Here is a 17,028-nt window from a genome sequence, read left to right as displayed (position 1 = left end):
ACTGAACATTAGTCATAGTGTAACAACATTAAAGGTTTTTTGTCCTTTTGCATAAGGTCAAGTGTAATGTCATCATTGTGCTCTGTTCAGTAGTAAATACCGGCGATGCTGTGTGTAAAAAGCATATGTTCAGTAAATAAATATGTTCCAGGAAGTTAATTTGTTCACTCACAAGGTGTGAGCCTCAGAGATTTGAGCATTTTGTTTGGAAAATTTAGGTTGTGCTTGTCTGTGCGGCATTACTGCTTGGGGCTATTGTCTTGCATGAAATGCAATTAGGCAAATTAGCCCAATAAATTAGGACTTATTAGTTGATACATGACGTGGCTTGTAAATAGGTACGGCGGCATCCGTAGCCTCGTTTCTCTGTGTGTGTGTTGTGTTAAGCGTGTCCAACTGTGTCAGTAGTTCAAGCTTCTTAAGGTTTCACAGGGTTTGTAGAACATTAATCCTGGTTTAAAGTCAAGCCTGGACTCACTGAGGGGTTTTTGCTCTTAAAGATTAGTTTTAAAAAACATAACAGTAAAAATATAATTAAAAATTTTCATTCAGTCTACTGGGAACTAAATTGCTTACCAGGCAGGCTTCAATGAGAGATTACATCAAAAGTCAATGGATTTGCTAAAGATTAAAAAGGCATCAAAACTTAGTTAAAAGAAAAAAATAAAGGCAGTTTGTAGGAAGTAAACAACATATGCTTCAGCACGCCTGTATATTGTGCTTTTCATGTTGGATTTCAGATTTACATACCTATAAATTTAACTTGAAGAAAAGCATTATGCTGAATATCCAAGATAAATGTAATGTTTAAAGGAATAGTTTACCTACAAATTAAAGTTCATTCATCATTTACTCAAACCCATATGAATTTCTTTGTTGTTTGCTGAACACACAGGAAGATATTTGAAAAATGTTTGTAACCAGGAAAAGTCAAATTGAGTCAAAATAGAAAATAAAACAACGTTCTTCAAAATCTAAAATTTTTTTTTGTATTTAAATTGAGATATATATATATGTTAAATGTTTTTCATATATATACATTAAGTTACATTAAAATATTAGCAGTTTTTATGACCTTTATGATGTTCTCTGCTCTCTGGATGTATCCATAGTCCTTATTAAAACTTGTTCAGCATAGGAGACGTAATGTCGTGGCATACTTTCGGACAGATTCAGTGACCCCAGGCCTAATGTGTCACCTATTTTTTGTTTTTTGGGCCTTTGTGTCCAAGAGTCACAGATTTCCATCCGTCAGTGGCATTATGGTGCCTTTTCTCATTCTTATGTTTAGCTTCTCTGTCCCAGATATCATGGCCCACGGTCATTCCTGACCTAGATGTTCTGCAGAACCTTAATTTAAGATTACACATCCTAATGACTTAATTCAAAACAGCCTGGACTTCAGATCAGTGCAGTTTGGGTCAGCCAGACATTGTAAACAAGGAAATTTCTGCTTAATGAGTGTTAAAAAAAACCCCATAGTAGTTAAGCCATTATTTTTATTCAAAACATGCTTACTGTCAAGCAAATATGCAACACCTACCAGGATCCAGTTAATGCTCATCAATTTCTGGAAGTGGTCTAGTGGTGGAAAACATGGAAAACGTGGAAAACCATGACCCACAGGATTTTGTGACTGAGCACTGACAGACCTCACCATGTTTCTCACAGCTCATTTGTATTGCCACAAGACCCCAGAAACCCTCTGAATAAACCAATAAATGTTGGAAAGGCAGTAAGTCTGTTGAAAACCTCCAGATCACTCATTTAAGAGGGCCACATGGTGCGTGTACGGTTCGGGATGACTGTGAAGAGAGCAGCTGATGAAAGGTATTGAGTTCAGGGAGTTAGATGAAGAATGTGTCTATTTTATGTGTTTATTTTACTTCACACACGTGCATTTTGTTTTTTTGTTAAGGTGTGAACTTTTGTGCAAGAGACTTGTAATACAGATTTAGTGCAATTTACTACACAGGCTGTCCAGCAGAGTGCGCTAGACTCCAAATTTATGTTTATATGCAAGGGTGTTTGCAAGCGTCCGCCCATGCCGGGCTCAATGCCAAACCTATGAACCTCAAAGTCCTCACATCTCCATGGAGACACAGACACTCGAATCCCACTCCCTCATATGCTTGGTTGGGTTCGCTCTTATCTTTGGCTTTTTAAAAGCCTTTATCGCATAACTATGGCAGCTATCTTTAGGACATATTAGTGACGTTTGATAATAAAATGCAGCACACCCTTTACATGGCTAATTTTAGAGCAAAATGTTTTCAACGCCTCCAGAAGCAAAGTCAGGGAACATTCCTCATTATCTTTGAGGAGGAGAGCTACATTTGCTTTTCGAAAGTGTGCATCAGGCTGAGGAGGAAAAATCAAATGTTTGACCTCTGACCAAAGATGTTATTTGTGCTTTGTCAGTGCAGATGTATTAAATTTTGCATTCAGTTTAATTCACTCTGGGTCCAAAGGACTAAAACCATCTTTGGACAAAGATCATAAGGTTTGTGGCATGAAATCTTGGATATTCAAAAGATATAAGATACAAGGCAATAGAAAGTAAACAAGATATTCTTCATCACACCTGTTTATTGTTCTTTTCATGTCAAATATCAGATTTACCTTCCCATAAATGTAATATAAAAATCTGAATACTGAATATCCATAAAGCAAGATATCTTTTAATTATCTTGAGAAGCAAAACTATGTAAGATAATGACCCTTGTTTGAATATATGTTGAATGATCTGGTTTTGGTGTCTAATTGGCAGATTCTTTGTATTTTAAAAAGGTAATAAAACACAATTCTCCTGCAAGGACAGATTTGTTTACTTGCTGTAAGTGTGCATGTGCATGAATGATTTTTCAGATTGTATTACTGATGATATCCAAGTCTGAAGTTTGGGACATTTAACACACAATGTTGCATAATTTTCCATCCGTATCTACATGTCATTTGTACCACATTTAATCTATGGCCCGGTGTGTTCCTGCTCAAGCTGTTTATTAGAAAGATCATGCTGATCTGAAGGTTTCTTTGTGCATAATCCTGGTCTGGTGGTCATCTCAGATCAGAGCACAGAGCTGGAAGGAGATGAGAGTGTGGTTTAAAGGGATTTTCAGATCTGTCAGATGGGTCTCACGTCACATTTTTCACTTCTGTACCCGACGTCCAAAAGACAATCTCTTTAGTCAAACCTCTCTTAATGGACCTTTGCTTGTTTTAAAGACCATATAAGCAATTTATGTCAGTCCACTAGCCTGGAATATTTGCTAGTAGGCTGTGTTTGATTTTAACACGAATGCAATGGTTTCTGTACTGTATATGTGACAGCTTATGTGATTTTGTTTGCTAGCGTGGGCACTGGCGTGGTTCCGGTGCTAGTTTTCTTGCATATCTGGCTTATAGTACAATTGGAGGGTGGGGGGTTGAAAGAACGAGGCGTACGGTGACGTCAATGAGAACACGGCATCTCTGCAAAGCGACATATGGCCTTGGAGGAAATCCCCACACTGGTGATCCTGTCACTAATTTCCCAAAGGGCTTAGCGTGGGCCCGCTGGGACTCTTGTGTGTTGTCCGACTGAGTAAGTGTGTGTCTCTGAAAAAGCATGTAGGTATCTTGCGCTAACAAAACCAGAGCCTATTGACATTTCATGTCTGCTGGGTAGATCAATGTGATGTCAGGCTGACAGTGTGAGTTTAAAAGAAAGGTTCCAAAAGATCTTTGCAAAGATTCCATATAAGAACCATTTTTGGCTCCATAAAGAACTTTTCAAGTACAGTTCTTAAAGAAACATTTTTTCTCAATTTGAAGAACATTTTGTGCAGTGGACAGACTTTTTTGCAAGAAACCCCTAGACAGCCAAAATAACAAAAGAGGGTAGTAGAGCATCTTGACCTAAGCTCAAGGAAGCGATATTCTCCCTCCAACAGCTGTTGTAAGCAGGGGCTTCTGTGGAAACCCACATCTGGGCAGCGCCCAACCTACTTCATTAGCACTGCACTGTTAAACTTATTCAGTGATCTATATCCACTATATAACAGACGGACACTGACTGCTATTCTCGGACCTGTATTATGCATGTATATGACCACATGTGAACTGTCCTTCCCACTTTTTCTAATGTGTCAAACTTTCTTAAATGTAAAATATCCTCTTCAGTCAGTTTCAAAGACTAACCATAAATAAATATGTAAAAAAGAATAAATCTTTATGTATTTAGCAGATAGTTTTAGGCAAACAGTTTGACTTTAGATAGCTGTATCCTTTGTATATCAGTACTTATATAACACATTAAATCTGCGAATTAAAGTGTTAATTATTTATAAACAATGCCACCTGTTATCTTCTTTGCTCTTGCTTTCTGTTTTTACAGTGTTATTATGTGGCTGATTACATAAATTATTAATTCCATTCCTCTGCATTCTTTTGTCAGGCATCTTTTGTTATTGTTAATTATTGTTAAGCTCGCACGAAATCTGCGCCTGCAGAAATCCATAGAAAGATCAACAGATTTCAGTGGAATTTGAATGGCCCACATTTACAAAATACTGCAAATCCTTTTGCCTTAATACGTTTTACCATATTTGCATCTATTACGCAGTTTTTCTATCATAAATCAGCATAAACGCCAAAAAAACAACTGTCCACATCTCAAGTGGGCCTACTTATTATATGTTTATGGCACCTCACAACATATTTGTGGCATTAGATTGAGATGTGCATTTCTGCTTGTCTTTGTGCCAGTGGAATTTCCCAAGAACTTGGCTTCTTCTGATATTAATGCAATTTAAGAGGGTATCACAGCCTGTCACTAAATAGTATCATGTATCTTAATGACGAGTCAGTTACTGGTAAGACCACAGTCCTACAGCAATTCCTCTCATTACTGGGTGAGGGTTTGTGAGTCGAGCCTGTGGATTATGATTAACGGCACAATTGCGTGACCCACATTCGTTATTCTGGAGACCCTAAAGCTGTGGTATCTCAAAAGCTGTGCCTGGTTACACTCCGGGTTCTGTGGCTTTTCTCAGATGCCAAGGTTTAGACACTCGTCATGCTAGGTGGTGCTGTTTGCCTCATAATGAGCCCAACTGCAAGAGGTAGATTTTATCAAACTGTTGTGCAAACACACTGTCCATATTTGCTGCTGGGTCCTTTGCAAAGCCCTCTAAATCTCCATTCATCAACAAATATAAGATGGGCTCTGTTTCAAACCCTAAATAGACAGAATCATAGACATGCTCCAAATGCAAAATCTGGTCCTAGTAGGTAGCAAACTTGCATTTTGTCTAAATTACAATCACACAGCATTGCATATATTGTGCATAGATAATGTAATAACAGAATGCATTGGTCAAAGCTGAGAGAGATGTTCTATTCATTACTAAAAAGCATCAATATTCATTCCATCTAATTAAAACCAAACTATTTAACACAGTCTGTGTTTATATGTGCTTTGTATTGGTGTGCATTTTGGAGTATAAGTAGCTTAGCAGCATTGTAACCCCAGATTGTTCTGGAGAAAGAACAGTAAACATAAAAATCAATCACTTTTGAAGTTTCCTTTCAGTAAGCTTTAGATAATAGCCACAGCTAGTAAACAGTAAGAACTATTTGTGCACTTGTTACTTATAAAAACTGGTCCTGACTTCTTGTCAAACACCCTTTCGATTGTAATGATGCTTTTCTAATTACATTTTTCTATGACTTAAAAGGAACATAAGCTGCTGTTTAACATTCCTGTGGCCTGCTAATTCATTTCCTTTGGATTTCCACAGAACTAAATCTGAATCCATTTTTTTGCTGTGTGTCATCTAACATGTATTCCTCAGAGGGACATACTTCTTAATCTGCTGTCCAAAGCTTGACAATGAAGGAAGACTGAATCCAATGGGAACAGACCACCCTCAATCCACTGCTGCCTGTGCAGCAAAGTTTAGCGTACATCGTTAATGTTGTTTTTGGCTTGATTAAGTTTGATCTACATGCAAAAGAGGTGTATTGAGGTTGTTTTGGTCATTAAAATAGTTTCTCCCGGTCTAATACCGTCATGGTTTTACAAGCGGACAGTCAAATTATTTCCCCAATAGGCTAGTTCTTAGTTCTGAAAAAAAGCGCAGAAACAGAACCACATACATACATTCTTCCATTAGTCACTTTAACTGTCTTTCTTCCTTCACAGACTGGACATGAGAAGCTAACATGGAGGGACAGACTACCTGGATATTTAATCAACATTTCCTCTATTCTGTTCATGGTAAGCGTTATCCTATCTGGTGCAATTATTTTGTAATTTGTCCATATTTCATTTCTTTTTTTCCTTTTTCTCCATGTAGTTTGGAGTGACTTGCTCTGCCGTCTTCAGTGTCATCATCTACCGCATCACCATCTCCGCCCTTATGGCAATGAGCCCGGATCCAGAGGTGAAGTCTAACGTACGGGTGACCGTCACGGCCACCGCCGTCATCATCAACCTGGTGGTCATCCTCATCCTGGATGAGATATACGGCATGGTTGCTGCCTGGCTGACAGAACTGGGTGAGATTTTACCATTGCCTTGTTGTAATTATCGCTTTTGGTCAACTTCCCTTTTTTTGGATGTCCTTCTTCCCCACTTTGCTCACCCACATGACATGAATTTTTTATTCAGCCACTCCAGGAACCCTGGAGAAAATGCGGCTTGTCAGTTAGCCATCACTGTGATTTTCTTAAGAGATGTTTTAATAAATGAGAGTCTCTGTGGATATGCAGGAAGGGAAGGAAGCACGTGTTATCATCTCATGAATAAGACATAGATTTTTCCGTACTTCTTTGATTTTCACTCTTAAAGTCTGACCACATGCAGTCTGGCTCACCCTAATGCTTTAACCTACTTCCAAACTCACCAGTTCTTGCTTTTAAATATACATATACTTTTTACCGGTCTTACTGGAATTTGGGCTCTATTAACGAATGCATTGAAATATGGTGAATTTATTGAAAAAAACTGCCATCTGTAATCTGTCATGGCCGATTAAGATTTAGACACAGAACATATAATCCCGACCCCAAATGTAACCATATGGTGTTCTGAAAAGCTCCATTTCTCAACCTTTAACCTGTTGAACAGAAGTTACTAAACAAAAACATGTTGGGAGATTTTTCCACCCATGTTTATTATACTCATCAGTACAACAAGCAGTTGAAATGCTATGCAGTTTATCCAGAACAAATCTGTTTAAATCCCAAATAATTTCATTCATGTGTCTGCAGAGATCCCTAAAACGGAGACCAACTTTGAGGAGCGTCTCATTCTGAAGGCTTTCCTTCTGAAGTTCATGAATGCCTATGCACCCATCTTCTATGTGGCCTTCTTCAAAGGGAGGTATGTGGACAAGTTAGACCACAAAAACAGTAGTTAATTGCTGAAAAAAGAGAAGAGCACTCAAACCCACACATATTCAGCCTCTAGCACAGTAAATGTGAAGTCTGAATGCAGCACAAACATCTGGCTTCAAATAAGATAGGCATGTGACCCTTGCCACTTTCTTTCTTGGGTCGAGACAAATCCCATGACCCTTAATAGTGAGTTTTTTACAGGTTTGCTGGCCATCCCGGTAACTATGTTTATGTCTTCAATGATTATCGTATGGAAGAGGTGAGTATGGTTTTGCTTTTGTTGCATCCTGAATGAATGTTATGCTAAATGGTGAATCAAAAAAAAAACTTAAATCAAATAAAATTGCTTCATGGTAAAGCACAAGTACTGTGTTCTTAAAAGATCTGAAAAATAAGAAATGAAGACTTGCTAATATACTGTAGCAATTTTTTTGTTACTAAGATACTATTATAGTTTTTAATTAAATTATAGTTCTAATTATTTTGTTGTACTTTTGTAATTTGTTTTTTTTTGTTGGCTGATATAAAGTTGTTTATTTTATTTTAGTTACTGTCAAATTTTCTTAAAGGGTTAGTTCACACCAAAACGAAAGTTTTGTCATTTAATGACTCACCCTCATGTTTTTCCAAAACTGTAACAACATGTGTTGTCTTCAGAACACAAATTAAGGTATTTTTGATAAAATAGTAAAGCCATCTGACTTTCCATAGACAGCAACACAACTGAAATATTCCCAGATCCAGAAGCGTAGTTAATACATCAGTGAAACAGTCCATGTGACATCAGTGGCTGCTTTTTTATGACTTTTTAAGTCTTCTGCCATTTTGGAGGCTACTTAACAATGTATCTGACTAAAGTTGAGCCACTGATGTAACATGGACTGTTTTACTGTTGTATTTACTTTGTTTCTGGACCTGGGAACATTTCAGATGTGGTGCTGTCTATAGAGGGTCAGATAACTCTCCTATTTAATCAAAAATATTTAAAAAAAAAATTGTGTTTGAAGATGAAAGAGGGTTTTATGAGTTTGAAACGACATGAGGGTAATAATTAATGACAGAATTTTGACAGGGTGAATTAATTCAATGCTCGAGTAACTACATATATACATTTTAATTACTGTAAAACATTACAATAGTAATATTTTTAACTTGGTTAAAATTAAACATATTTAATAATAATAATTACAATAAAAACAATATAATCACATTTTAAATCACAATATTTCACATAAAAATCACATAATATAAATCCTGTAACCCTACTTAATGTGACACTGTCAAAACATCTTGTACATTTTCTTCCCAGTGTGCTCCTGGAGGCTGTCTGATTGAACTCTGTATCCAGCTCAGTATCATCATGCTGGGGAAGCAGCTTATTCAGAATAACATCTTTGAGATTGGCATTCCGTAAGTTCCCGCTCCTCTCCGTGTATCGCATAAAACACTCTCTGCTACTAAACACAATAGCTTCTCTATCTGGAAACCATAGAAAGATCATTCCTTCAGATAAACGGTAAAACACTGTTCCTGTCGAAGTTGGTTTATTGGCCAGGAAATCCCGGGATACTGAGGTGGGCTTTGCTCCCACTGTCTGCTCCAATGCCTTTCTGCCTTATTTTGCTGTTTTCCTCTCTTTCTTCAATTACTTTTACTCCTTCTTTGCACGCAGGCAAACTTTATGAACACGCCTCTCCTTGTACTCTAATAAGCTGGATTCCTGTCTCATTTCACATGTTTGCACAAGTGGTGCATCACGTCATTAATGAACAGGTTTAAATGCAAATCAGCGTGACTGATGTTGATGGAATATATGGAGAGAAGTTTGTACTTGCAGCACATATAAACAGACAAATTAACACAGGTGCCATTTGTGCTGCAGAGTATCTAGTGTGTGTGGCATGCATGCATTAATGCACGAGCATACGATTGCAAAAATCTGGGACGTGATTTCCCCTGGGTGCAGAAATGAACCTCTGAGTCTGAGTGGACTTTCCATTTTGTGGAAATCCCTATTTAACCTATTTCTCCTTGTCCTTCACAAGAACACCAGTTTTCTTTAGCACCATTTCCGTGCAATTCTCTTTGATGAATGATACATTAAGTTGGTTGTGATTTATCTGATAAACATGAACGCTTTCATTTATGATTCACCGTATGACTCAGAGTGCTTTATCTCCACATCTTTGTCACAGGTTTTGTTCAATTTAAGCTCACTCAACTAGCCAGAAACACTTAAACAAATTTAAAAGGAATTTTTTTCCCTGCTGCTCATCTCTCAGCAACTCACTTAAATTGAATGACAGCTATTCCAAATTCAATAGTCTTTTACGATAGCTCTGTGTTTTTTGCTCTTCTAGTTGTAAACCATACATGATTATGTAAAAATACTCAAAAAGTCTTTGGTATATTTCACAATGTTGTCATTGCAAATGACCTTTTGATCACCAGTTTTACTTGAGAGTTCAAAAGTAGTTCATTTAAGTATGCAAATCAAAAAAGCAATGAGAGGAAAAGAAAGTCAAACCCATTCTGTTCAGTTCTATAAATACTCACCTTTTTGGGGTGGAAGGCACAAAAGTGGACTTACACACCAACGTCATATTATGGAGGTCAGAATGACTCGATATCCCCCTCACTCAGAGACCTGACCTACTTAACCAGTCTAATCTCCCCACAGACCAATAGCATGTTACTATAATATACTAACGTGCATGCAAAAAACAAAGCCTTATATGTTCAAAAAAACATATTTTCAGTTCACCCAAACAATTTTATTTTTACATTTACTCACTCTCAGGTTGTTATAAACATGTTTGACTTTCTTTTTTCTGCTAATCATATAAGAAGATATTTTGAAGAGTGTCTGTAAACAAACAGTAGACGGTAACCATTTATTTCTATATTTATATTATTTCTAGAAAAAAATTACTATCGAATTCAGTGGCTACCGTCAACTGTCTGGTTATAACATTCTTTAAATTATCTTCTAAAGAAAGAAACTCAAGGGTGAATAAATGACAGAATTTTAATTATCCTTTTAAAGTCAGTTGTTTTAATTGTAGTTGACCAGTTGTTGCTCAACAGTAGGGGTTTGCGTGTGACTCATTGTGCACATGCTCAAATGCAAATGCATTTCAACAGCTGGTAAACGAGAGCTTTATCACGGATGGAGGAAAGCACTTATGACACAAAGGCGTCCATTAAAAAGTAATGTGCTGGAAAAGGCTGTAGTTTTGGAGACTAAATAATGCAGCAGATGCATTTGGGGGGTTTTATTGGGAGCGTTAATAGGCTATAGATGGATGGACCACATGGACCATTTAGTCCACTATATTTGGCCAGTCCAACATGAGCTATTATGCTCTCACACTTGCTTTTCTTATGAGGACTCTACAAACTTGAATCTAGAGTGAAGTCTATGCACATTCCTTCTGTCTTAATGACTTGGAATAAAACCCCAGGTTAAATTGGTTAAAAAGTATGTTGTGGTTGTGACAGTAATTAAAATGTTTGCTGGTATGCTTTTATGGTGATACACATCCTGTTAAGTTTTTGAATTTTACAACATGTGTCATTAGTCCTAATCAAAACTTCCTAATGCAACCTTTTCTTTGTGTCTTTGAAACGCCAGACAGCTTAATGAGAAGTTATGAGACAATTGACTTAAAACATAAAATAGCTCCAACACTTGGTATTTGGAAGGTATTTATTGTCACCTAAAGGTCCTGTGATCTTTACTCTTTTAGTTATTGTTGGATCCTATACATATAGTATTTTTAGTTATGCTGTCTGTGTGTTTTAGCACTTATAGGACTTATAGATTTAATAAGTTCTGTATTGCTTGACTAATCAACAGATTTGCTGCAGAATTTTGGATTCTGTTTGATTTTATTCTTTCAATGTAACCCAACTGGAACAGAGAGTACATCTTTAGTTTAAATAAAAATCCAAAAGAAAAGCGAACAGATGTGTACAGTAATGAGATTTCCAGAGAGCACTTCCGAGTCTTTGGTGTATGTGTATGTCAGATGCACCAGTCTGTCTCCTGGATGTCTTTGCGTGTGGTTATTCCAATAAATCATGGAACGTCTGGCCAAGTTTCATGCCACTGCATGCAGGTTTATTCACATGCCAGATAACTGAACTGAATTACACAATGGAATTTAAATTAAGTTAAAGCTCAGAAACCAAAAACTAGTTTAATATGTTGTTAGAAGAACAATTTCCTGTAGAAAATGAGTTTGCTTGATTCTAAAAAACAACACTTCATGATGCTAGAATATTTTTAATATAAATTTATATTTAGAAATTTAATTCTAATATTTGATTTAAATAACAGTGCATAAGAATATTATACACACCTATATATACATACATATATGTATATATACAGTATATACATAAACTATAAATACATATATACATAACTATAAATACATAAATAAATTACACACACGCGTTGAGTAGACTTTCTCTAGGCAGAATACTGTACAAACCGTATTTTCTATCACCCTTTACCTAAACCCACCCCCTACAGGAAACTTTCAGCATTTTTAGATATTCAAAAAAAACTATACCATTTAGTATGTTTTTAAGCCTTTTGAATTACGGGGACATAGGCAGTGTCTTCATAAACATTTAAATAGTAATACCTCTGTCATACCCATCACATTTATGTCCACAAAAACCTGTACACACACACACACACACACACATTTAAAACAGAATTACAATTTATATATTGTGTGTCAAAGTGCATTCTTTTGTGTCTGAAAAACCGCCAACTCTATGTATAGTATAAGCAATAGTAATAGTTATGTAAATATAATTTAAGCACACAGTATGTCTGCATAAAATTCATATCCAGTTTTTAGAAACGAATCTGGGTCATTTTTGCTGCAAGGTCAAGTTTATAGCAACGGTTTGTGTGTTTACATTTTGTCTCATTCTCTTTCTCCCTCTCATTTCCCACTTTAGAAAGCTGAAAAAGCTGTGCCGCACACTCAAGGACAAAGAGCGGGTGCCCAAGGAGATTGTGGAGCAGCCGGGTCGCCGCCAGCAGTGGCACCTGGACTATGACTTGGAGCCTTTTGATGGACTCACACCTGAATACATGGAGATGAGTGAGTGGCACTCCACTCTGTGTAAAAGTGAAAGTAAAGTGTGAAGCCTTGTGAGAAAACATCTGGTTAATCTAACTCATCCCCTTCGGCGGGAACCGCAAGATATTTTGTCAGAGGAATGCATAGGTTTCCAGATTTAACACGCCCCAGTGTTTTTACGAAACACTCTACATTATTAAAGTTTGTGATGTTTTCAAGGGTCAGAATTATGAATGAACATGTGAATTAGGCCATTAACCCAAGCATTTGGTTTACAGCTGTGTTTAGAAACGGGAAAAGGCCTACATTCGCTAACATGTGGCTTACGGTGATACACAACTGACTGAGTGTTTATGTAAGTTGACATGAAGGCGTCTGCAGAAGATCTGAAAGCCTAGTGCAGGATAAACAGCAAAGTTAAACATCTGAACACCAATGCAAACTTGAATTACTATTATTCATCCTGCATTTATACAAACCAATTATGCTGGGAGCGTAAGATGGCGACTGATGTTTCCTGACACGTTTGCAAGCAAATAAAGATTCTTTCAACTTGACTCGAAACAGCTTTGTTCGAAATAGCTCTGTTGTAAATACTGTAGATTTTGTTTTTATCTGATGGGTTTTGCTATTTAACAAAATATGTGAGTACACAACAAGAGTTTTATTCTGTAATTATATGATCTGTAGAGATTATTATGGTTCCCTTTTGTGATTGTTGATTGAGCGGTTTGATGTGGGACCGTTTAGTCCCTGAAGTGCAGGCGAATTGCATAACTGTCTATCAGAGACATGTGCGAGATAAAACTTGCGCTTTAGTCTTTTCTCAAAAATATATGGATGCTTTAATCCACTGCCAAGTAAAACTAAGATGAGGGAAAAACTGAAGATGAGCTCAAGACCTTCAGTAATAGCGCTGGAGGGAGATCACCACCTACATGCTGTGAAAGATATTCTCAGTGAGAGTGGGGGAATGAGACCCACTAGTGTGGATGTTTATGTAGGATACCCTCCAGCCAGATCTCTCTCGAAGCCATTGTTTGCATGTTGCACAGAAAAAAAGGCATGTGTCAGTCAAGCCGAAGAAGGAAATGCAGTTTCCCACAAGGCTTATGTTCCATGTGTTGTTGATTGACAAATAATCAGCTTTGAGCTTGACACCCGTGCTGGAAACGTCAGGTTACTGTAGAATGACACAGTCTGTTCCTAGAAAATCACCACATCAAATAAGTAGTGGTTTTTTCCATTGTTACAATGATTTGTGAAACTTCCTAAGAAGTTATTTGATTTATATGTGAACATATACACTGTACAAGACTTATTTTATTCATTTATTCATATTCATTTATTTTCAGCAACACTACAGTTCAGAAGTTTGGGGTCAGTAAGTAGTCCGTGAGTTTAGTTGAGAAGTAGTGGAAGAAAAGCGTATTATATCATTACAAATAATGTATATTTCTAAATTTTGTCTATCACAGAATTGCATGGATAATAATAATAAATTATCATTTCAGGAATTAATTACATTTAAAAAATATATTCCTATCGCAATATTATAGTTTTTACTGTGCTTTGATGAAATAAATCCAGCCTTGGTGAGCATAAGAGAGTTAAGAAAAAGATAAGAGCATAAGAAAAACATGAACAAATATTACAGACCCCAAAACTGTTGAATGGTTGCATTAAATCAATATTTATTCCTTAATGTCTGGTAATAAGCAGAAGCCTTACAGTTGTATCAAAGTTCAATTTGTTATCAAAATGTCTCAACATTTAATCTCCATGTTTGTTTGTTTGTCATTCTGCAGTCATTCAGTTTGGTTTTGTGTCACTCTTTGTGGCCTCGTTCCCTCTGGCTCCGCTATTCGCCCTCTTAAACAACGTCATCGAGATCCGCCTCGATGCCAAGAAGTTCGTCAGGGAGCTTCGCAGGCCAGATGCCATTAGGGCCAAAGATATCGGTGAAAAATTAGCATTAATATTTACACCACAACAATTCACAAACTCAGATCTGCTAATTTAACCTCTTATTTAAATTGTTTCCTCACACAGGTATCTGGTACAACATCTTGAGTGGTTTGGGAAAGTTCTCAGTCATCATCAATGTAAGGTTCTGCTATTTATAACTCTGCTGCTTACCACATGCTACTTATATAAGTTCGGTTATAGACGTTTATCATATAGAGGGATTCAAAAATCATTGCTATTGTTTTAATAAGACTTAGATTACCAAGAATTTTTGTACTTGCATGCTTGAATTCACATTATTCCAGGAAAAAAAAAATTATGTGACTATTTCTGTTCTAGTGTTCAGATGCAGATGTTCTTTCACCTGTACAGTTCACTTCATCCATGTCTCTCCTTTTTGAAATCCCCAGCAGATTTATTTTAATAGATGTGATGTTCCCAATATAAGAGTAATTTTCTAGTAAGCCTTATGGTAAAGATCCTTCAGCTCCTCTCTGAACTTTCATTAAGAAAGCCACATTGACTCAAAAGCCCGACATCTGATTCACTCCAGCTGTGTTGTTCTTTTGGAAATCAAGTATTCGTTTAATGTTTCAGCTATAAATTGCCTTGCCAATCCAATTAAATGCCACACATTACTGATCAGCCTGAGAGTTTTTTTTGCCTTTCTTAGTGGTCTGGACCAGTGTTATTTTAGTATCATTATAGTTTTTAAGATTTTGAAATAGTTTTTTATATTTGCAATTTTCATATTTTCAGATTAGTATTTTAATATGTATGTATAGTTTTTATTAATTTTATTGTAGTTTTAATTATACGAGTTAAACTAAATTAAAATGGTAACTTTAGCAACTAGTTAAAATAATTTATTTTATTTTAGATAACAAAAATGTATTGTGGTTTAAGTTTGAGTTAACTAAGAACCCTGATCTGGACTTTGTTACAGTTAAAGTTTTACCAAATGTTCTGCTTCTTTTTTTAATTACATATTTTGATCTCTTAACTGGTATTGTATCATTTCAGGCCTTTGTCATCTCCTTTACATCAGATTTCATCCCTCGCTTGGTCTACCAGTACATGTACAGCGAGACGGGGACCATGCATGGCTTTATCAACCACACGCTCTCTTACTTTAATGTCAGCAACTTTAAACCAGGAACTGTGCCTTCCATCTCCGGTCTCGGCAAAGACATTGCATTCTGCAGGTTGGAAAAAAAAAAGCACTATATTACTGTGAATTATTATTAAATGAAGCAGTTTATAGAAGCTCTATTTCCCGTTGTAAAATAACTGGCATGCATAGCTAAAACATACAAGAACAGACATATAGTTCTAAACGGAACAGTAGATGACACAGCAATCGACTGGTATCTGTATATGCTGGTGTACCAACCACAAGGCTATCAGCACTGGCCACATCTACATAATTCTTAGTAGGACAAAACACAGGTCGTAAACAGCCGTAGGATCCCTTGTTTGCAGCTCTTAAATCGTATTTGAAATAAACATGTGTCGAAGCTATTATGGTCTGAACATACTGATCCTCTCTTGGAAGGCACCTGGGGAGATTCTTCATCAGATTTTTGTGGAAAACTAGGATGGCATATGAAATGCTACAGTATTTGGAAATATAGTCATAAACAACTATCCAGTTCAGCATACTTAATTCAGTAGTATATTACAAAGAACTGTAGGCACATAAAAAGGGTAGGTTGTCAGTTCTTTTATATTTAGCTGAGAGCACAAATTAACCAAATATTTAACAAACACCCATATTTAGTTCTTTGGAAATCTGTTGTACTTTCACAGTTTCGTTATGTGCCTGGTAGTGAATAGACTTCAGCAGAATCTTCTGCAGGTGTAGTTCAGAAAAACTCACCCCTTTTATTTTGATAGAGTTTCATGCATGTTATAAAATAGTAAACAGTTCTACAGAATTTTGTAGAAAATGTGAAAACACATGCACAGGTTCTGTGTGGGCCTAAGTAGTCTTAATGTGAAAAATAGTTTTCTAATGAAGCAGTGCTGTTTGTTGATAGTGATAGTAATTGTATTCATCAGTTTTCTGGAAAGAATTATTTCCAGATCGGGGTAGCAAACAGTGTTTAACCCTCACACTGAAGTGGAGGAAAGAGAGAGGGAGAAAAACATCCAGATGGGACTCCATCACCCTGAAGTGTGAGATCTCACCACTGCTTTGCTTATCTCTGGAGGCCTTCACAACACAGATCAGAGGCATGTCAAGAAAAGTGCTTTTATCAGAACCTGTCTGCTTTTTCAGCTTCAAGCAGTTGAGAACGAGATTACGCTCTTTTGTTGCTACTCGGACCAATCTGATGTCTGGGTTCCTTTGACCCTCAGTCTGTTTGTTAAGAGAACAGATAGATGAAGAGGGAGCAAGAGAGCAAGCTTGTCAGCATTCTAAAATAGGGTCGGGGAACAAATTAAGCCCATGTTTTTACTGTCCATATTTGCCCTTTCTGGACTTGTATAACCAAACAAGGACTTCACCCCAGGGACCATGCCTTCAGATGAAGATATCTGACTGTCTGAGGAAATCAGAACCAGCCTA

General features: G+C 36.7%; 1 protein-coding gene across 3 annotated transcripts in view; it reads left to right on the top strand.

The window, feature by feature from the left end:
- Positions 1-17,028, top strand: part of ano2b (anoctamin 2b) — a 31,756-nt gene that overhangs the window by 11,764 nt on the left and 2,964 nt on the right. For 2 of the 3 annotated variants that reach the window (XM_043237929.1, XM_043237928.1), the window contains 9 exons: positions 6,188-6,262; positions 6,342-6,543; positions 7,258-7,369; positions 7,585-7,642; positions 8,693-8,793; positions 12,364-12,509; positions 14,297-14,449; positions 14,541-14,593; positions 15,480-15,661. In XM_043237929.1, the coding sequence (XP_043093864.1) occupies positions 6,188-6,262; positions 6,342-6,543; positions 7,258-7,369; positions 7,585-7,642; positions 8,693-8,793; positions 12,364-12,509; positions 14,297-14,449; positions 14,541-14,593; positions 15,480-15,661 (1,082 nt within the window). The remainder of the gene's footprint in view (positions 1-6,187; positions 6,263-6,341; positions 6,544-7,257; positions 7,370-7,584; positions 7,643-8,692; positions 8,794-12,363; positions 12,510-14,296; positions 14,450-14,540; positions 14,594-15,479; positions 15,662-17,028) is intronic. The other variant, XM_043237930.1, reaches the window with a different exon arrangement.

The sequence above is a fragment of the Puntigrus tetrazona genome, chromosome 4 (assembly GCF_018831695.1).
Source record: "Puntigrus tetrazona isolate hp1 chromosome 4, ASM1883169v1, whole genome shotgun sequence".
Taxonomy (NCBI): Eukaryota; Metazoa; Chordata; class Actinopteri; order Cypriniformes; family Cyprinidae; genus Puntigrus; species Puntigrus tetrazona.
The sequence above is the reverse complement of the archived record's forward strand: the minus strand, read 5'-3'. Positions and strand labels throughout refer to the sequence as shown.